The sequence below is a fragment of the Manis javanica genome, chromosome 4 (genome assembly GCF_040802235.1).
Source record: "Manis javanica isolate MJ-LG chromosome 4, MJ_LKY, whole genome shotgun sequence".
Taxonomy (NCBI): Eukaryota; Metazoa; Chordata; class Mammalia; order Pholidota; family Manidae; genus Manis; species Manis javanica.
Window position 1 is genome coordinate 58494045 of NC_133159.1, and position 22118 is coordinate 58516162.

General features: G+C 33.9%; 1 protein-coding gene across 4 annotated transcripts; it reads right to left on the reverse strand.

The window, feature by feature from the left end:
• Positions 1-821: 821 nt before the first annotated feature.
• On the reverse strand, positions 822-18113 carry ZRANB2 (zinc finger RANBP2-type containing 2). Of its 4 annotated transcripts, none has more exons than XR_012130208.1 (11): positions 17974-18113; positions 15430-15482; positions 15229-15337; positions 14167-14249; positions 9622-9698; positions 9233-9367; positions 7939-8108; positions 6372-6458; positions 4307-4465; positions 2509-2679; positions 822-1157 (listed from the first exon to the last, which is right to left on the reverse strand). XR_012130208.1 is itself a non-coding variant. In XM_017665067.3 (11 exons), exons 1-10 carry the CDS (start codon positions 18027-18029, stop codon positions 3223-3225), a joined length of 963 nt encoding a protein of 320 aa, XP_017520556.1. In that variant the 5' UTR covers positions 18030-18112; the 3' UTR covers positions 822-2679; positions 3183-3222. The 4 variants fall into 4 exon arrangements, 2 of the variants coding, with proteins under 2 accessions (XP_017520556.1, XP_017520555.1); XR_001853785.3 differs by adding an exon at positions 3183-3252 and having other exon boundaries at positions 822-2679; positions 17974-18112; XM_017665067.3 differs by adding an exon at positions 3183-3256 and having other exon boundaries at positions 822-2679; positions 17974-18112.
• Between the last annotated feature and the right edge of the window lie 4005 nt (positions 18114-22118).

The following is a 22118-nucleotide window of genomic DNA, read 5'->3' on the forward strand; positions in this document are numbered from 1 at the left end:
AGGTGAATCCTCATTTAGCCACTCCTGTGGCTCCCTTGGATAGTTTTTATTTCATTAAGTTGTAACCCCCCTTTATGTAAGACAGGGGATATACAGTAGAAGCGAAGATGATAGGGAAAATTAGATTATGCCTGTAAATCTCTCAATACATAACTTCAAACTGCCTTTAATTAAAGCTGTCCACTCTACTCTCCAGAGATAAAACAATACAATTTCCAGAGTAGGAAAGCTACAGGTTATTTCTATTTACTCAGCAGTTATGCAAAAAACAGGGACAGAGTGGAGAGGTTCTCTACCTTCTTCCTTATATCTGTAACACTGGCTGTGGATGCCAGGATACAAAGAGAGGAAATAGACAGGAAACAGACTTATGTTACCTTCATAACTGTGCCTAGAGATGTGTCTTACATTCAGAGCTTGCCTGGACTTTGGACACTTATCAGATATCATTCAATACTGTTTAGATGAAAGCATTCCAAAAAGAAACTTAAGAAAACTTTGTGGTTAAAGGGCACAGTTCTATAACGTGGGTTTTAAGAATAAGTAATTCAGGAAGCACATTATGTAGTAATATTTTACCATATGAAATAAGGTATATAATATTCTGGCGGGCAGTATTTAATTTGTGTACCGTCCTTTTAAAAAAAAAAAGACATAAATATTTTGAGCATACAATGTTATGGTGTTCATGGCTTTATAATGCTTTGAATCAAGGACTCATAAAAATTAGGTGACATTATATGAAAGATAAGTGAATATAAAGAGTTTAAAATACACAATCAAAATAACAAGACTGTAATTAGTTAAAAAAGAACATTAAATCAGAGCTTAAAAATTCTGATTTATTTTTCACAAACACCACTTGATGTTTGACTCACAGGCTTTATTTACATTTGTCTACAGCATCATTTCCTTATGAAATGAACTAGTACAGCTTAAACCAAATGAAATCATAATCATCTTAATTGTCTGTAAACTACTATTAGCTAATTTATAATCCTTGCATTTGCTTAGCACAGCCAAAGTTTTAAATACAGAAACGACAAGAATAACCAATAGTAACACGTAGAATCTAGAAGATCATCTGGGCAATTTAGAAGGTGGACTTTCAAGAAGTCTGAGGCACAATTATAAGAGAGTAAAAGTTCTTGTGCAACCTACAGTAAACGTAGCAAAGAAAATTAAGACATAAGAAAACAAGGGGAAATTCACTGTAAAAATATCACCAAAATATTTCTACGTTAGATATTTTGCTTTCACCTTTGTATCAACTGAAGAGAAAAATCACTCATTTTAAGATAAAAAACAAATACAATTTTGTTTGGTCTGTCTACTAAATATTACAACATTTTTTTACTTGCAGTAGACAATAATGTTAAGGAAAAAGCAAAACAAAAAAAAGTGGGTATTGATCCCCATAACAAAAAGTCCCCAAGCACAATTGTTGATCTCCCTTAATATACTTACCTTGCATTGTCACCGAAGACACTGTTAAGGGAAGCTTTTGTTTTTAAACCAGAAGACAAAACGAAGCTCAAGTGACCAGATTTTAACTTGAGAAATAAAACAGAACTGAGAAGTATTTTAAGCCATAAGTAACTTGAAGTGAACAGAAACAACACATATTGCTGCTTACGTCATACAGAAACAAGAACTCAGTAAGTGTTCATCTGTTACTCAAAAGAAAGTTTTATGCACTGTGTTTAAACATCTCAAGGCAAAATGTTCACTTAAATTTGTAACATCTCTGTTGGTCTTTCACCCAAGCGAAATATACTTTGGAATCTATCTTCAGTTTTTTTGACTTAGCTTGTCTACCCTATCACAGGTGATAAGTGGATTTTGAAAGGATATCACACAAAGCTTCTTAAAATATTAAGATAAACATTCTGGTATGTTTTTCTCATCAGACAACCATGGCAGTGGTGATGAACTGTTCAATGTTCTCTTGCTCAAAATGATGTGTCATGAAAGGATGAAATGAATAACATTTCTCCTTCAGTTTATAAGATTTTTCTGCATTAAATGTGGTGGAGCAAAAGGTAACACTGGATAAAAGAGAAACAGTGATTTTAAGGCATCCTTACTTAGCACAGAAAATTTCAAAATAAATTTCCAGTTGGCTGTTTTACTAGTTTAACTCTTCCTGATAATCACTTTGATACAGATTAACATAAACAGGCTGACTCCTTTTCCAGGTTAACATCAACAGTTTGTTTCTAACTACTTCCCAGTCTTGCCTCCAAGCCCAAAATTCAGGCAAGCCTAAGTAATCCTGTTTTAATTTAACAAGACAGTTCATATTTGGAAATGAGAAAAACAAAGAGTTCAAATTAGGAAACACCATTTCATGTCATAGCTGAGATGGTTTTAAATGAAGCAAATAGTTGTAAATAATGAATGATAAACAGCATCTATTTTGGATAGTATGGCTTAAAATACTATTTACTTTTAATTTCACAGATCAACACAGCTGTATTGTTCTGAAAAGCAATGAAAGGCATGCACCTCTACTAGCAGATTTAGCACTTCTGACCAAGTAAGACACCAACTTCTTAAAAAATATGCTTCATGCACTGTACTGGATTTTTTTTTAAGATGTAAATTTTAATACATTATTTCTCTTTTGAACTTGAACGGGAACCAGAATGGGATGATCCAGAAGATGACCTGTGGTGCCTGTAAGACATAATAGAGAAAGTAGTTACCTAGTAAGCTGGAGCTGGTATCAGCATCCATTTGTAAGACAATGAGAATATAAAAAAAAACTAAACCTCATTATGCTGGCATACAAATTTATACATATATAATTAACTAGTGTTTAGATGTTTGATGTGAGCCCAATAATGACATAACCATTAATTAAAATTCTCTGCAGTTTAAAAATATATTCTCATTTCAAGATATAGCCACCTGTCAATTATTTAAAGTAATGAATGAGAGCCTTGCAAAAATGTATAAAACTAAAGATAATATACAACATAGGCATATAAACTTGGTAATGGAAGTGTGATTAAACCAATCTCTGTGATACACTACAGACAGTGTGGTAAGTCTCCATGTAAGACAGATACAGCAAGGTTTCTGACTGTGCATATGAGAATATATATTCATCAATAATTACATTTTGGAAATCTAGGGCTATATTCATGCAGCTAATATGAATAAGTCAATATATCAACCTGGGTAAAGTAGTGGTGTTCCGAGGGGTTGGCCCTGGGCTCAGGGTTGTTTAGTGTTTTCACCAATCACCTGGCTTATGGAATAGAGAACATGTTCATTAAGTTTAGATGACAACAAACTAAGGGGATTTTATGTGGCTAAGATAAAAATTTGCAGAAGTGGTAAGAAAGCAACAGAATGAATTTCACTCAAGTATGGAGAAGCTTTTAACAAAGGAATAAATGCACAGAAACAAGACTAGTTGTGTGTAACCTTAATAGCTGAATTTTAAAATGTGAAGCAAAAACTAATCACTCTGTACAAATAGGAATCATGAGGTAATCCTACTACTGAACCCAGCAATAATCAGACTTTACTTAATCCTACTTTTATAAGCTGATGATATGAAGATTTGCAAAGATTAGTACAAAGAAAGCCATTAAAATGCCTATATAATTAGACACTGAAAACCAAGAGAAAGTTAATAAAGCTGAGTAATTAGCCTGTTGCAGAAAAGGCTGATAGTCAACACTTGCACTCTCCAAATTTAAAAAATGTCAATACAGATAAAATAATTTAGTAAAGGTCTTTCTCTTAAAAAAATAAAAAAGGTTCAGACAGCAAGATGAAATGTATTAGCTCCAAGAACAATTTCCTTACAGATAAAGGGCATGAAACAATAATTTGCTGTGGAAATGCATTTACATTTAAGTGAGGACAGATTTCCAATGATCTAAAATAGTTATTTTTTTACTAGATGCCGTAGGATCTTATGATGTCTAATATTTAATGTAAAATTAATAGCATAAATTTATACATATAAAAATCAACCTCTAAATTACTTATACGTACAGCTGAATTAAAATCTTAAAATATAGAAATAACTGAGAATTGGCTATAATAATTACATATGAAAAAATTTAAATAAAATGATCAGATAGTGAAAGAGTGGTTTGAGCTGCAACTTTCTCAATAACCTCATCAAAGCACATAGAAACAAAGTAATCTGTTTTTAAGTTCAAAGTTGAAAAGTATCATCTAAAGTTGGGACAAAGGTGATATAAAAATCTAATTATTGAGTAGGAAGTTTAATCTACTGAACAGACTTAAGAACACCCATTCTTATTTCTACAGAAACCCAAACCTTTCGGGTGACCGTGATCTTGTTCGTCTTTTTTTGCGATCACCAGATGAAGAAGATCTAGAACGACTTCTCTTTCTGTTTCTCTCAGGAGATGATGATGAACTTGAATAAGATCTTTTTCGTGGGGAAGAAGAGCCCCTGTGGGACCTGGAGCTGGATCTTCATTGATTAAGAAACAAATCAAACATTTTATTAAAAGAAGAAATGAGGCAGATTGTTTAGTTAACAGATAGCTCCAAAAATAAACAAGATTATAACTGAAAATTTTATAAGAGGGAATACTTACTGCTTACTCAACAGAAGACTTCTGGTTCAACCAACCATGAAAACAATTCTATTTAAATACAATTTCTGTAATTTCATCTTTTTAAAATTCTAAGACAAATGCTCATTTATAATTAAAAACCAGCTTATTATGTTTAAGTGGAATTTTTTATTTTAAGACTTTTATTTAAAAGTAAACATAAGCAGCAAACCACTGGGTAACCGTGCATTTGCACAATTTTATGTCTAGTAAATACATCCTTCCATTTGGAGAAAAAAATTCCTGAGGAAAATAAACACAACAATTTCTCATGGAAGTATGCAACTTATTAGTTAAGTTGCTATAGAAAACGCAGGGATAGGGTAAGGAATGAGAAAACATTAACTATTAAATTTAAAAAAAAAAAATCGAAGAAAAAATAAAATTAGTAACTTTAAAACTTATTTTAACAATATTTTTATGAAGGACCACTACTCATGAAATATGAAGTGTTGACATTCACATGTTTTAGGTAGAAGTAAATGTGTAAATGTTTAAAGGCAAATTTTTTTCTTCATTTACATATTTTGGTTGAAGGAATTTAGCTCAAACTTCCCAAAAAATTCACCTTTGGGCTTAAAATAAAATCAGAAAGCCCAAAAGGAGAATTCTTTGGAAAGTTACAAGCAATGATAAAATGTTTGTAAAGAATATGAAGGTTGTTCTGTAAATCTTAATTACAGTGCTTCCAAAGGAACTAGAACTTAAAGATCTTCACCTAAGCAGCACTCAGATAAACAATGGTAATACATAATAGTGACAGTAAACTCATTTCTCTCTATTTTGTATTTTAATATAAGTGTATCATTCTTTCTTCAATGTGTTAAAACTGCAGTTACCCTCTAATGCTGCTGATTTGGCTCTAATAAGCTATTAAGTAGTTATTTTACCAAAAGGGCTAAAATTGAACTTATGTGTGAATTCCCGCACAAGTGGAATTTCAGTAATTTTCTTATTCATGTTATATACCTTTAATAGGTCAATATATTAACTTAAAAAGGCAGCACATTTTGACTAAGTTTTGAAAAAAACTTCAAGACTGTAAAGACTAATGTCTTATTTACTTGCCTACAAATTGTTTCTCTCTATAAGTCTGACTAAATGGAACCTGAAGTTGTAATAAGCTATTAAGTAGTTATTCCACTATCCTGAAGACTACACAAGTAACTAATCACACTTATTTCATTTGTGGAATTTAGTGTGTTTGTTCCACACTTACTGTTTGTAACAGTCTAGTAGTATTACAGAGAAATGGAAATGTGTATAAAAACCTCCAGAAACTTTATCTGATATAAACGGCAAAGTTGTTTCTGTAAATAGCCAAACAATTGCCTTCCAAACAATATCTGCTTTTTTGAGACAGGGTTACTTTTCTTCCTTTAAAAATGAAGTAAACTTTTTCTTTGCATATCTCTAATTTTATGTGAACTACTACTGCAAACATAACTTTAATGTACTAGAGATTTGGTCATAAGACTTGGCTCCATCTCCCTATTTCATCACATTTAAACTAGTACAAAAATAACAAAGCTTGCATAATGCAAAATAGCCACCTTAATTCAATCATGGGAATGTCTTGGCACACTGCTGGCAATGGAAACATTTCACAGTGAGAAATTAAGCTGAGGCAAGAGCATTAGTTTTCTAATGCTAAAATAAAATTGACAAGTAGAAGCAAAATAAGAGGAAAAAAAGCAACGCCTTCTGCAGCCTTTAAATATTTCCTCTCTCTGCTTTACAGAGAGATGCTACCTCATTCACCTTGATTTCGACCCACGAGATCTCGAACGTTCTCTGGAACTCGAACGAGATCTTGACTGCGAACTGGAAGAACTTCTTGAACGGGACCTGGAACAACATGGAAGGATTTTTTTTTCCAGGACCACTTAAGTGAGCTTTGTGATATGAACATTGGGAGAAAGATATCCATTGGGAGTTCTTTTTCATATAAAAAAGTACCTATTTGAGAGATTTTAAAAACACAGTATTTTAAGGTAGCTAAATTTTTCATTATTTTAATATTTATGCCAAAACTTAAGGAAACAGCTAACTTTTAAAAATAATCAACTATCACTTTCCAAATCTACAATATTCTAAAAATCCCTGAAGACTATACAAATAACTCAGTACTATACTTAATTAACACTGAATGCTTTATGTTTATAAATATTTTAAAGTAAACCAGGACTTACATATCCAGGAATATTGAATGTTGAAGTTTTTATTTAACTTCTCTGAAATATCTCTATTTCCCTTATAAAATCCTTTCTATTTCCTTAGCCTCTAGCTAGCATGAAGCTTTCAGTATGTTGACATTTATGTGTTTAACTCCTAAGGTTTTCTGTCTACTGCAAAATTAAATAATTAAAGAGAAAATACATTAACAATCCTGTCACTGAATTATGTTACTGAAAAATGACAAAAGGGGAAACATGATTCTCTGAATTTTCAATGTCACAAATGAAATAAATTTCATTCATTAATCTAATACACATCTTTGTCCCCTAAAACAATTTTCAGAAAAAGATTATTATATTTTCACTTTAAAATAACTCTTTACATTATTTTAAGTTTTCAGGTTTTACAGTATTTAAAACTATTAAGTACCCAATTAGCTACTATTTTACATCTATATATCTAAGTACCATTAAAATTCACTGCCCATGGTTTCAATGAACTGTGAATAGGTATGTAAGACACTGCTTTACTCACCTAAAATTTTACTTTTATTGCTGATTACACAGGGAATATTTATTAGAATTCAACATTACTAACAACAAAATATTCAAGTTTAACAACTAGCTAAACTGATTTATTCTTGGACATCTCAAAATTCTGAGCATTAAGTAAACATGACATGACTGAACTTACATCTTTAGTCAGAGTACCTGTACCAAAGTAAATTGTTAAAACATGACGGTGTAATAAGCAATGATTTTACTAATGCCTGGAAAATTCTTATGAAGACCTTTATCATCAGTGAAAATATATCAATCTCTACTTCACTTAAAATTTCTATATGTAAACTCTCTAGATTATTAAATATCACTGTACACAATGATTTAACTCAGTTTTCAGTCTATTTTAATAAAAGGCATAGTGCTAAAATGGACTAAGAAGTTTCATTTTAAAATTCTGCATTTCTGAAAATACTGGACAGTAAGCTCATTGCACTAAGATAGGAAAAATTATCTTTTAAAAGGTGATTTGAGTGAAATCTCTAAAAGAAAAAGGAAAGCTTATTCAGTCAAGAAAAATGAAATTTATAAATAAAGAAGTTAGATACTGACATTTTGACTGATGTTACCCTTGACCTGTACCCGTTTACCTGGACCTAGACCTTGAACTTGAGGGGGAGGATGAGCGTGATGAAGATCGTGAATGTGAAGACCGAGACTTTGAGCGACTTCGTCTATTAGATTTCTTTTTATTACTTTCTTCTTCTTCACTGGCGTCAAGATTATATTTTGACAGATCAGCATCATCTTCATCCTCATCCTAACAAATATTCAGAGTCAATTACTAAGACCGCCAGATATTAATGCTACCTACTGGAAATGATGAATAGTTCCATGTACTTATCTCCATGTATTACTAGTATCTCAGCAAATTCACTCTCAGTCCTGATTTGACTACTATATTCCTTATCTTCAGCTAAAGAGACAGGAGGACTGTCTTAGATATTTCAAAGAAGTAAACCCAGAGGTTGTACTCATCTTTTTCTATCACAATGTATTACCAAGAATTTTTAGTTTTATGCCCTTTAAACTCCTTGAGTTCACATCTCTTAATCTTGAGTTCAGAACTTCCTTCTTTTCTCTAGTATATTACAGTAACCTTTTAGGTGGTCTCCTTAACTTTGGAAATCTTTTCTGCCTCCCCAATATCTAAATATACTGACAATCATCACTCTGAAATATATAGGTCAGATAAATATACTTCATTCACTTCTTAAAAAATTTTAAAGTTACTCTACACTAATTTGCTTAGTTGCATATGAGCGGTCAGACCCAAAAGTACCCTTAAAATGGATCTGTAAATTAGACCATCAACTTTACACTCTGGCCCCACAGAGCATCACCACACCTGATGCAGTCGCTGTTCCCCTCACCATACTCTCCCTCCTCTGCTCTAGCTACATTAGCGTATATATAATATTTTTTAATGTTGCTGGCTTTTTCTTACTTAAGGAACCTTTATTTAGTGTTCTCTCTGCCTGAAATCGTTCTGATCCCAGCTCTTACATCAATCATTCAAGGCTCAGCTCAAATTTCACATCTTTAGAAATTTCCCATCCACGGCAACCAAAGAAACTCCTCTACTGATCTGTTATCACAACATGTGTCTTCATAACATCACTTCTATCTAAATCATCTTGTTCATTTATGTCCTCTCCCACCCTAGAATTTAAGTTCCATAAAGGGAAGGGTGGCTGTGTTTAAGTTATTATTGTATCACCAGAGCCAGACTAGTGCTTGGCCAAGTAGAGGCTCAAAACCTTTGTGAGAACAAATGAACACATAGGAAAATTTATCTTCACAATGTACCAAAGGTCATCAACATTCATGTTATGTCATAACTAAAAAAAGACAAAGGGTAATTAGGACAAGGAAATAATTTACCTCATCTAATTTATATTTAGAAAGATCTTCATCCTCATCCTCTTCTTCTCCCTCAGATTCTTTATCTTCAACTTCCTTTAAAATAGATCCAGGACCAACTGCCTTCCCTCTGTATTTTTTCTTTTTACGTCCAAACTAGAAAAAAGTTTTATAATATTTCTGTCAGCTGAAAGGCATTAAAATTAATACTTTCTTAAGCAATTATTTTTATGTATTTAAGTTACTATGTATTAAGTCAATTATGATTTCCTACAAAATGGTAAGCTGCTGTAAGACTCAAAGAGTACTTCAAAAAATAAGATAGATTTAATATTTTCCTTTGCATTGAAGATATTTTCTAAGATATTTTTCTAACTTGTATTCAACCTGCACACTGATGTATAGCTTACCTCATCATATTCACCATCAGATTCCTCTCTTTCTATATATTCAACATTTTCTCTCTCATTAAAACCACCACCATATCCTAAAAAGGGGGGACGGACATAAAGTTATTCTATGATAATTCTTTAAAATAACAACATATTAAAATCACCTCCAAGCAACTAGAGAAAAAGTCTTATCAAGTACATTTGCCTATCCATCTAATAAATTACTAGTGTTTAAATAAGCATATTAAATATCACTACAGCTAAGTCTCAAAATAAGCTGGAAAAGTCCTGTGGCTATACTTATAGTCCTTCTCTATTTCAAAATGTCCTCTGTGACTTAGGTAATGCATGAAATTCATGAGTGGAACACATCTCCTCAAGTCCCTGCTATAACCACATTTTAAAAGGACTTTTCCTATGCAGTGTATCACAATTATTCTGGGAGAGAGCTTCATAAGAATCAAGAGCAAAATGTCACTGTTTAACAGTTGCAGATAGGCTGAAATCCACTTATATATTGAAAATTTGCTAGGCGAAAATGCAGATGGAGCTTGGAAAATTCCTAACTATACAGAAACATAATGATATGATAAAATACATCCATAATGGTTTTAATGCTACTCCTTTCAATACATAGTTAAGTCAACTTAGGTTCTCTGAAATAGCCAGTAAGCTTTTAAATTGAAAGTATTCTACTGAAAAATAATCAAGATCAGTAAACCATAATTCTTTGATGTTATAACTAACATCTACAATTAGACTGCCAAGCTTTTGACAAAGGCTTAACAGAAATTGGAATAAGAAAGTGAGTTAGTTTTAGACAAAGTGAGATGAGATTTTGAATAAAATTCCCACTGAAAAATAGTAGAGAAGTATGTGGTCAAGAGTAATACAACCTATCTCACATATTCTAGAACAAGAGCAGCAGATAATGGCAGTGATTCCAGGATTCAAGGATTTCATGAATAAGCAAAATGTTAAAAAAATTAATAAACAAAATTTAAAAAGTTGGTATTTCTGACTAAATGTGTCAGTCACAGGCATTTAAAAAGTCATCACCTACACAACCATCATTTCATAGCACAGCCACAAATAAAAAGCATGTCACTGTCCCAATAAATCAACAGAATAATGTAATATAACAAATTTAACTTAAAAAAACACCACATTAATACAATAATACAACATCATTTATTTTCATTATACTTTGTACCTATGAAAACTTCAATGTATTAATTAGTGTTTATCCCTTGAAATACTTGCATATGATCCCTTTCCTCCTCCTCCTACCTTGTTTCAGAGACAATATGAACTCCAAATGTAATAGATAAGAATTTTCTTTTATCTGCATATGACAAGTAAGTGAAAAGTGTACTAAATCCAGTAATAACTTTCTCTTGGTAAAATTTGGCTCTAGTTTTTCAGAGTATCAAATATGAAATGCCAGAAACAATTAGAACTGGGTATATGTTCACCTCGAGATTAACTCATATTCAATACTAATTCTGGATTACAAACTGTAGAATGTTACAATTCAACAATATGGAGTTTTAACTGATATATTTAATATTATCAGCATGTCCTCATATTAAGATAAGAGTAGTTTGATAAACAACTTTTAAGTTTGATAAACAACTTCAAAGTACCTAGAAGTAGGTGAAAAAAAAAAATCCATGGAATCCAGATGAAAAATAATTCACATGAGGAAAAAACAAAGCAAACTGAATAAATAACAATACAGCAGCACAAAGATATGCCTAATAAACTAAATTGTTTATATGTGGAAATACGTGAAAATATTAGAACAAACCTATTTGAAATTGACACCTAGACTTTCAGTAGAACTGTTTTTTTCACATTTAGTAATCTACAACTGAAAGATGATACCATTCTCCATAGAGAACTAATTCTAAAATAAATTATGCCAAGATTTAGAAGTCAACAACAAACTCATACAGGTAATTTTGCGTATCTAAGTAAAATTACTTTAAAATGAATTATCACAACAAATACAGAGCTATTCCCATGTTCTCTCATATAGGCCACAAAGAAATTAAATAGGTTCACAACACAGAGATTACTAAAGTATGTTGTGTGAACCCATACAACAAATTCATCTCATGAACATTTTCCCAGAAGGAAATACACAGGAAATACAGTAATTAATTAAGAACAAAATGTAAAAATGTGAGCAAAGGCCAGTAAAGAATCAAACACAGGTTTAAAACAGTCCTGAATTAGGGTGGTGACAATGGAAATGAAGAGAGAAAAGGGGAAAAATACAACATATGTTTCAGATGAAGAGTCAAGATACTAACCTGATAATTTTGTGATTGTACATTTTGTACAATTCAACTTCTGACAACTTATCCCAAGGAAAAATTCAAAAGAATAAAAACCACGATATATTAAGGTTGTTCCTACTTCAGTTATCCTTAATGGTTCAAAAAAAGAAAAACTCAAAATAGAAATAACCCTGTAATCCAAGCTAATTACTATACAATCATTTCATGGGATAATGCAGAAGTCAGCAACCTTCCAGAAGTTTTCTTTTATTAACAGCTTGTCCCATGCATAGGAAGTGCTACCCTAAACTCTGCACTTCCTTATTACAAGAGTGAAGAGACAATGAACAACAATATAAGTTAATTCACACCAACTGTGATCAGCAAAGACAATTACTTAAGAGTCAGATGAATAGCAAAGGGTTAAGATACCAGGATGACAGAAAAAAGATAGATAAAGCAAAGTGAGAAGGAATCAAACTTCGATGATTTCAGTTGTTAGACCACAGCCCTTATGATAGTGAAACTTTAGAGGAGTCAGTCACAAAATAGGTCAAAGAGAATATGAATGGGTAAAGAGGCTTTTATGGATTACAATTTTCAAAACTTACAATTTTTGGACTTTACCTTAAAAGCAATCAAAGTAGATTTAAGCAAATGGAGTGTTTAACTTGAAAAACAAAACAAAAAACTACTGGCTACAAATGGGTAGGAAGGAAATGTGTACAGACACCAACTAGAGGGCTATTTTATTCAAAGAAGACATAGCGTTATCTCTGTCTAGTTTAGAGATGGGAAGGACTTCTTTTGGGGGTAAAGGGAAAATTAAAAAGAAATTACTAAGAAGGACATCTAGGTTTCTGGTTATAGAACAACCATATGGTGGGTGGTATTAATCATAAGAGATCACTGAAGAGAGTCAGGTCCTGGGGAGAATCATGAATTCAGTTTTGGTATAATGAGTTTGACATTTACATGGCGGCAATACTGAATAGGCAGCTGGATATATGGGTCAAAGAAGTCTGAACTGAAGATATACATTTGGGCATGGTTAAACTTAGAAGAAAAAGCCTAGAAAACATAGAACAGAGAAACCTTAGGGATTGCCTCTTAAAGAATCCCAACATTCTGTGGACAGGCAGAAGGCAGATGATGATTAAACTAAAAAGGAAACAATAAACAACCAGAGGTGTGAAGGAGTAAAAAGCTGAAAAAATTAAATTAAAAAAAAAAAAAGGAGACTCTTACTAAAAGTCCTTAATTTACTTTATCAATACAGAAGGAGAATTGCTTCCTGAGAAAAGAGGAAGAGTGAGGTAGGATGTGAGGGTTGGAAAAGTCAAAATATCTAGGACATTAGGTTATAGGTTATAATGTTCTCACATGTGAGACTATAAACAAAAAAAAAATTAAAATAAAAAAGGAAGCAGAAGGATAAAACTAGAATTTCTGTTATAGTCTGGAAGGGCTGTTCCAAAATGCCAGTGTACATTTAGTGGGGTCTCTTATCCCCAGGAATCAAACACACAGTGGAAGTGAAGTGGTTTAAAGTCAGGAAGGAAAAGAAGACAGGGAATAGTTTACTAAGTCTAGGTCTGACCACATGGCTATATATAAAAGGAAGACTTTGATTATATGATTTATGAGTCACTGAATGAGAAAATTGGGCTTGAAGTATACTGGTAATGTGGTTGGGCTGATTGCTGATAATGAGAAAACTATATTTTATTAGGTAAACATTTTCACCTCACAAATGACAACACACAGAGACAATTGTAAGCTATTATTTAGGCTAGAGGTTACCAAACACCATCTGAATCACCTGCAAATATTTGGGAGCCAATCCCAAAAAGCTTCAATAGCTCTGTTTTGGAATCTGTATTTTTAAGGTTTCTCAAATGGTTTCTAAGTTTGAGAATTATTGCCTAAGTTTAGATGACTGCTTAAGAGATGTGTCTGCCTCTTTCTTTGGTCATACTAGAGTATCAAATGAATAAAAGAATGGTTATTACTCTGTCATTAACAACAACAAATATCTAAATCATTGGGGAGAATGTGAGAATAAGCACTTCTGTAAGTACTCTAATGTCATTATTAATTAGGATAGGGCTCCCTAATGCTGTACTTTGTAAATTTGAAATTATGAAATGAAAGATGATTTTGTGTATGAATGCAGAATAGATTGAATCCTCAATTCCTGTCTTCTTATAAGATGATACAACTTATCAATTCAATTTTAAGTTCGTTTCGTATCACTTAGAATATGTTTGTATCTTACCTGTTCTCTCTTCTAACTTAGCATACTTCGGAGTATTACACATGTTACACTCTGATCTTCTGGCCCAATTCACGTTACTGCAACTTTAGAAGTGAAAAATATCAAATCAGTGGACTATAATACAAGAAAAAAAGTAAATTTTTGTAAACATTTTACATAGAATTTTAAAATAAAAACAAGGAAATCACTATCACAAAGAAGTGCTTACTAAGGGTACCGCAAACAAAGAAAATGTACCAGTGTACATTTTTTGAAGACAAACTCAACTATTTAAGGAAAAGCAAAAGCTACACAGTATATGGAGTGTGCCTTTTTCATTTTATGAGAAATAAATGACAAGTTATATCTCACAGAGATTCTGATGACTAAGCGCAAAAAAATACAACATAAAATTAAACGTTCATTAATTTCTAGTCTCTGAATTAACCTCAAAAAACAGTAAGGTTATACCCTACAAATAATGTTATTTATTTTTTTGGAGGAATCAGTTTAAGTACAAATCCCATAGCATACAAAATCCAGTGATTTACTCTGTTGATAACATCAGAAATTTCGGTAAGACCCTCTTTCATATGTGTATTAGATATGCATAATAGAAAAGATAGAAGTTGGAAGTCTACAGAACTTGAAAATCAGAAGTATTAAGAAACCAACCTAAAGAGAAATAATTATTTATGGCACACAACTTATGATTCTGAAAATTATTCTGTAAACAGGCAAAATGAATTTTGTAGTATTTCACGTTAATGATAGCAGCTAAAAGTTTCTGAGATTTTTTTCAATTATAGAAAGTAATAGGCTTTAGTATTTTTAAATACCCCTCCCTCCTCTTTTGGATGAGCTCATCTTAAGCATTTGTCTACTAGTATACAAAAGCCAACATAGTTAACAACTAATATTACTATTAAAAAATAGAACTTAGAAGGTCCTTATATATCAGGTACAGACTATATAGCAATCAACAGACCTTTCTTTGGTTTGTCAATGTGACTTATAGGAATTGGTAATAGTAACAAGTAGCGGCTAGATACATTATTATGAAGGAAAATTTGAAACACGTACGTTTTGCACTGCCAGTCATTAGCACTAAATAGGCCTCGGCTTTTTTCCGCAAGTGTCTTTCCTATTTCAGTGCCCCCAGCTTTCATCATTTTAGCCTCTGTTGTTTTCTCTGAAAACAGAAAAATAATACAACATGAATCTGGGGAAATAAAGAAATGATCTGTATGTTCAGTCTTAATAGAAGCTTCCTTAAATGCTTACCCCGGCCACATCTATTACAGCTGGTTCTTCTAGCAAAGTTTACATTTCCACATCTGAAAATAAAGTAAAAAATACTTACACAGATATCTTTTAAATCTTTATAGTTTTAAATATTCTACACACACAATTTTTAATGTGTCCTCACTATATACCTGGATCCAGAACTTCCACTGCAACTTCTACAAAACAAACAAAAATCAAATACCTCACAACTTGGTTGGAAAAACACAGAATTTGAAATCACAAGTCTAGGATAAGAAACTCCAATCATTCAATCACTTATTAGCTATGTAATCCTGGTAAAATCACTTAGGATCTCTGTGCCTCAGTGTCCTCCTACTAGCACATACAGTTAATAATAGTGAAATCCCCTTGCAAAGCTGAAAGTGAGATTTTACTCTAATAATTACTGATAAGGCACTGGGGAGTTAAAAAAAATTAACGACTTCAAAGTAACTCCCAGTATAGAAAAAAATATGTACAAAAATGTGTTACGTGTAGGAAATACAGAATTCTAAGGGTAGACTAATGGGGAGAAAAATAATTAAGTCAGATGGCTTCATGGATCTTGATAAAACATTTTTACAAGTAGGCAGTGGGATGGTAAAGAAAGAGGACAGGTTGTACTGACTAAAGGTATAACTAGGTTCAATAATTATAAGGAAATTGACTTTTTGGGGGTATTTATAAAACCTGTGAAACCTGGTTGAAACAAGATAACCAACCACAACCAATAACCCCAATATACAAGTAACACAGTATCACTTTATGCTTATATTCAGCAAACTTAATTAAAAATGAAAAAATTACCAGGTTCCCTAACATGGTTTTAATAGTGCCTCTGCATATTAGTAAAGTATATTAAATGACATGTAAAACTTAAATTTTAAAAAGCTGATTGCTTTTCTCCCATTAAGAAGTATGGACGGGACACTAAAATGAAGTACTGCAAATAATTTTTAGGTTGTTTTCCCCATAAATAATAACCTTTATGACCCAAATAAGCATTGAAAATTCATTATTATGAAAATGTTTTTCTGGACTTAATACACACTGCAGAAATAATACTCTACTCATATATTTGCAATTGAGTTGTAATGCACTCTTAGAGACCTTCTTCAAATATTTGGGTGTGCTGTCGTTAATGACACAGTCAAAGCACATTATTCTACAAGTGACCAACAACACAAAAGTCTGAAGTTGTTGTTCTATTGCTTTTGAATGTTTTCAATAGGGTCTTACCACTCAGTACGATGCTATCCATAGCTCTGACTAGTTCTCTTCAATGCTACTAGATTCATTTGATGTGTCAGGTCATCTTAAGCTTTACGTAATTAATAGCCATCACTTTATGATGTATAAAACCCCAGTATTTAACTTAAAACTGCTTAAAACGTGGGCAAAAGACAGATACTGGAGAAATATGGACTTAGTCTCCTTTAATGACATGAGATGATTTAACTTTCTAAAATCACTATTTGCTACATTTCATTGCTCTACACACACTATGCTATTTCATGTAGTCATTATAAGGGAGCTAATGTATCCCAGTTTCTGTTTCTTAGCAGTTACAGTTACATGGTCTATGATCAATAGGACTGGAATTAAATCCAAGTTTATTTTCTTCAATGTTTTTCCTCTTTACTACCGTGAACTCTCTATCTGTGGCTAGCTTAGGGATAAGAAATCAAAGGTTTTTATTTAAACATGAGTTGTACATACAATTTTTGTGGCAATTACTTTCCATAGTAATCTCCCGGTATTTCCAAATAGATACACCTATTTGAGCACCCTTCACTAAAAACTCACAATTTAATAGAGCACACTGGGTCAGCAACGTCAAAAAGCACAGCTACTAAAGCACCTGCTTCACTGCTGTAGGCATCTCCAGGGCTGCGCAGGCAAGAACACAGGCCTCTCGCCTTTGGCTCTAACGAGGCGAAAGGCTAGTTCAGTTCTTATGAGGAAATTAAAGGTCAGTAAAGACAATAAATCATAATTTCCAAAACCCAAGAAGGTAGTAGTGTTGGGTGGGTGGGTGGGCAGTATAAACAAATACAGAGAAAAGTCCGAATTAAAACAAAATGCAAACAAAAAAAAAACACCCGGTAACTATGAGAGGCAAAAGGTTGAGTTCGAGAAGGCAACGATCGAACAAGAGTCAAGTTCTGCAGGGAGAAAGTCACGTGGGGGAGATCCAATACCAAGCTGGCCTTGATTAAAGAGATTGTCTTATCGCTGAAACCTGGCTGAGGCGGGTATCGGGTGTGGGGGCAAACGGCGGGCCATCTCGCTCCCCAAGAAGAGTGGTGTTTGGGATAAATGTGTCGAGGAAACTCTGGAGGCATACTCAAAACAAAGGCTCCCGAAACACCTCATCGTGGCGAGACTGGAAACCTTCTTCCAGCCCGGGGGCCAGCGGTTTGCCGCCTCAACCCGGCTGAAGGCACGGGAAGAGATCGTAAAAACGAAAAACACTGAATCGACCTCAGAAAACCTCCTTCGATAAGTCCCGCTTCAATTCGGGACCCTTCCCGAACTCACTTTTTGTCAGGGCAAATCCAGTCACCGTCACTGACTCGGAAATTCTTGGTCGACATCTTAGGCGCCGCCACCAAAGCCACCCGCAGCTACGTCTTCACAGGAGGAAGCGGGCCGGGGACTTTCGACACTCTGAGGCTGTCCCCATGCCGCCTGACGCCAACTAACCACCGCCACACGGTTTAATAATGAGGACGCTTGGCCGGAATTGAGTTTGAACGTTGTTATGCAGAGTAAGATGCCTTGCGATTTTTTTTCTGCACAAAAGAGTTATAATGCAAATATATTTCTGGAGCTACAATAATAGGCATCGTAGGGACAGCCCAGGCTGGAGGCCTTCGTGGCACTAGAAACCTCGGAGAGCCCCCTACAGGCGGGAGGTCCCCGAAAGGAAAGTACTTCCGCTCAGAAGGGCGGAGCTAGGGAGACGACGCGGAAGTGACGGTTCCGTTTGGACCCTGGAGTGGCGGGTTTCTTAATCAGCTCGGGGAGGTTGAGGCCGAGCGGGCTATCCAAGTCTTTAGGAAAGTTCATAAAAGACTGAGAACTCTGTTCTTTTCTTATGAGCGCGGAATGATGTTTAGAAGCATTGTGTTTTGGTACATAAGTAGATAAAAGAGATAAGCAATGTATACATGAGCATTAATCAGGAATTTTAGAACTAAGATTATTGCCAATGTTGGTAATATTACCTGTGTGTTTTCCGATCCCATGTCCGTGCTTTTCTACCGTTTTCCGTAATGCTCTCCTATATTTTGGCTTATTCCTTTGCTTTTAAAAAATACACTTTATGTACATGTATGTTTAATTCGATAGACTTGAATTACAAAAGTAGTTTGTTTTGTAATCATCTGCAATTTCTTTTTTTCACTCAACAAAATGCTTCTAAATTCATCCTAGATTATTGTGTTTATTTCTATGTAGCTATAGTTCCTTAATTTTACTGCTGTATACTGTGACACCTTACTCTGATAGTTTATCCTTTCTATTTCCCAGGTTTTGTCCTTATAAACAACACTGGTATGAGTATTATGCATGGATTGGAACACAAAAATGCAAGAATTTTTCTTAAGTGCAGTATATACCTGGAGAACATTTTGAACTACTTTCACTTACAATAACTGCTTAAAAGTCTTTGATCATTGTAACACCTTAAGTATTTAGGGGTTTTCAGCTGTTGAGTTTTTTTTCTTGAGAAATTATTATATTTTTCCAGTTCTTTGTATATTGGTAACTGTAGTGTTTTTTTTCTTGGACATTTTGGATGTTATGTTACATACACCCTGGGTACTGTCAAAAGCCTTTAAGGAATGTTGATTTGTTTTAGGAGTCAGTTCACTTTGGTTACAATCATAAATTCAGTCTGACATCCTGTGGATGCTGTTCCATATCAGTTCCATTTTTCAAAGGCTGATTTGAGTTAAGCTGATTTGAGTCTGTCCTATACATAGGACACTCAGGGATTTGGGAACTTGGCCAGTAGTAGTTTAAATTGTAATTAAGTACACTTATCTTTTGCTATGCACCTTTGTGTCTGTCCTGCAGATGGTCAATTCAAGTGTGAGCACAGAACTTAAGTGGTTTCATAGAATTAGGGAGTCCCCTTCAGCTCCCCTTTTTGATATTCCTCTCATCCTTTTGCAGGGCACTCTTGCCAGAAATGCAATGCTTCTCGGAGTTTTAGCTGCTTGCCATAGCTGCAGCTTCTGACTAGGGCTGACCCTGGGGCAAAGAGGTGAGAAAAAAGAGAAAAAACAGTGGATTCCCTCCATACTCTCTAGACCACAGAGGCCCCCCACAGTTACCTTGTCTAGAAAGATAGGTTTTTCTCTTGGTGATGTCTCCGTCCAAGCATAGGCCCCAATTCTCAGGTCAAAGTTCAGAGGGAAAAAAGGCCCCATATTCCTCCAGTCTTTGGCTCAAAGGAAACTCTTTTCCCCATTCATGTGTTTGAAATATGGATTTCTCTTAGTTTTTGCTGCCTATGCTGCCACCACACCTTTACTGGGTGCCAGTCCACAGGTCAAATCTGTAAGAGGAAACAGGAAAAAACACAGCATTTCTCCAAGTTTCAATTCTTCTCCCCTATCTGCCTGTTCTTACTTACTTTTGAGAGTCCTCTGGTAGTTAGTTGCCTGTTATGTTTTTGTCCTGAGCTTTTAGTTATAATCAATAGGGAAGACAGGCTGTAGTGGTTTTAATTCATCTTGGCTGGCCCTGCAAGTCAAGGAAGCACAAATTACCACTACACATCCACCAAAATGATTAAAATGGAAAATTCAGACAATACCACGTGTTGGGGAGGGGGTAGAGAACTAGAATTCTTATGCATTGTTAGTAGAAGTGTTAGTTGATAAATCTACTTTGGAAAATGTTTGTCAGAATCTATTAAATCTGAATATATGAATACCCTATCACCCTGAAATTCAACTCTGACATATATTCCCAACAGAAGTGCACATATGTTCACCAAAGATGTGTATAACAGTGTTCATCACAGCACTATTCATTACTTCACTATTCATCTAGCCCCAGACAAGAAGTTCCCAATTGCACTTGAATGGTAGACTGGATAAATTGTCATGTATTCACACAGTGGAATATGAGAATAAACAGCCACATTGAACAGTATGGATGTCACTCACAAATATTATATGGAATTTAAAAAGCTGGACATAAACTAGCACATGTTGTATGATTCCATTTACATGAAGTTCAAAAGCAGCAAATCTAGGATAACCCTTACCCTAGGGAATGGGGAGGTGATAGTGACTGGAAGGGGATGTGAGGGGCCTCTTTGGGTCCTGGTTATATTCTTTGTCATGATCTGGGTTCTGGTTACACAGGCATCTTCACTTTATAAAAATTCATGGAGCTGTGCACTTTAGATTTGGGCATGTTTTAAACTCAATAAGACATTTTAAAAGTACTTAAATTTACCTGTTTCAGCATATCCCACCTATCCCCTCATTTAGTAGATGCTTGCTAAATATACCAACTTCAGAGGCCAAGGGTGTGATCTCAGACCACCTTGTGACCTTCTGGCCCTAATAGTGATTGAGATTTCTAACAGTTGGCATGTTAAGTCTGCCATAACTCTTATTAAGTTGTATTACAAGACAATTAACAAAAGATCCATTATGAGTTCAGTTAATGAAGGGTTTAAGGTGGCAAAGATTCAATCTCTTAAGGTTTACATTTCCAGACTCAAGGAAAATCTTCTTAAAGTACAGAAAAATCAAGCAGATTATGTTCTTGCATGTTCAGACATAAAACAATCTTCATTCAAAAGCAATGAAAAATGACTTTTTATAAAATTCCAAGTCTTAAGTTCACTGCATGAAGTCATAATTGAGATATGTTATAATAACTTTCTTAGTTGACTGGATTTTTTTCTCTTAATTTTATGGTACATAAATCTTTGTTATCAGATATGTGGAATTACAGTTTATAACAAGCTACCATAAAACATTTGGACTTGAAATGAATAGGTCTTAAACAGAACTAGGAATTTTAATAAATAAATTAATGAAATAGTGAACTTAATACTCATACTTAAGTAACTCCCTTATTTTAATCTGGGAATTTGTGGAAGGTGAAATTTATGTATTAGGTCACTAGGACAGCAATGACTTTGCAGAGTTGTGGAGCTTGTGAAGCTGTGACTGAATTTTAGTGCAGGATGGAGGGGGAGGTCACTATAGTTTTCAAAAAGGTACTTAGAATTAGGAAATGGTGTAATAAAACATTATTTGGAGTTGAGTTTGGAAAATTAGCATGTAGTTGATTAGATCAGTCATCTGAAAGTACAATTAACTCACTCTAATATCTGGTTTGTATTTGGAATGTCAAGGTGAACAGGAATCTCGTAAACCATCCATATTTGTGAGGGAATTCTTTTGTATGTAATAATAGCTACTATTTATTAATCACTATATATTTGGTAGTGTACTAAGACTTTACATTCATTTTCACATTTAGCCTCCCAGCAATCTTTAGGAAAGATATTACTAGCTTGTTTACAGATGAGAACTCAAAGGTTAGAAAGTGTAAGTGTAAGTGAAATTCATAATTGAGGAACCTTATGAAACACTGTAAAGTGTAGCATATGGGGACTCCAGAGTCAGATTTCTTAGGTTTCAAATCCC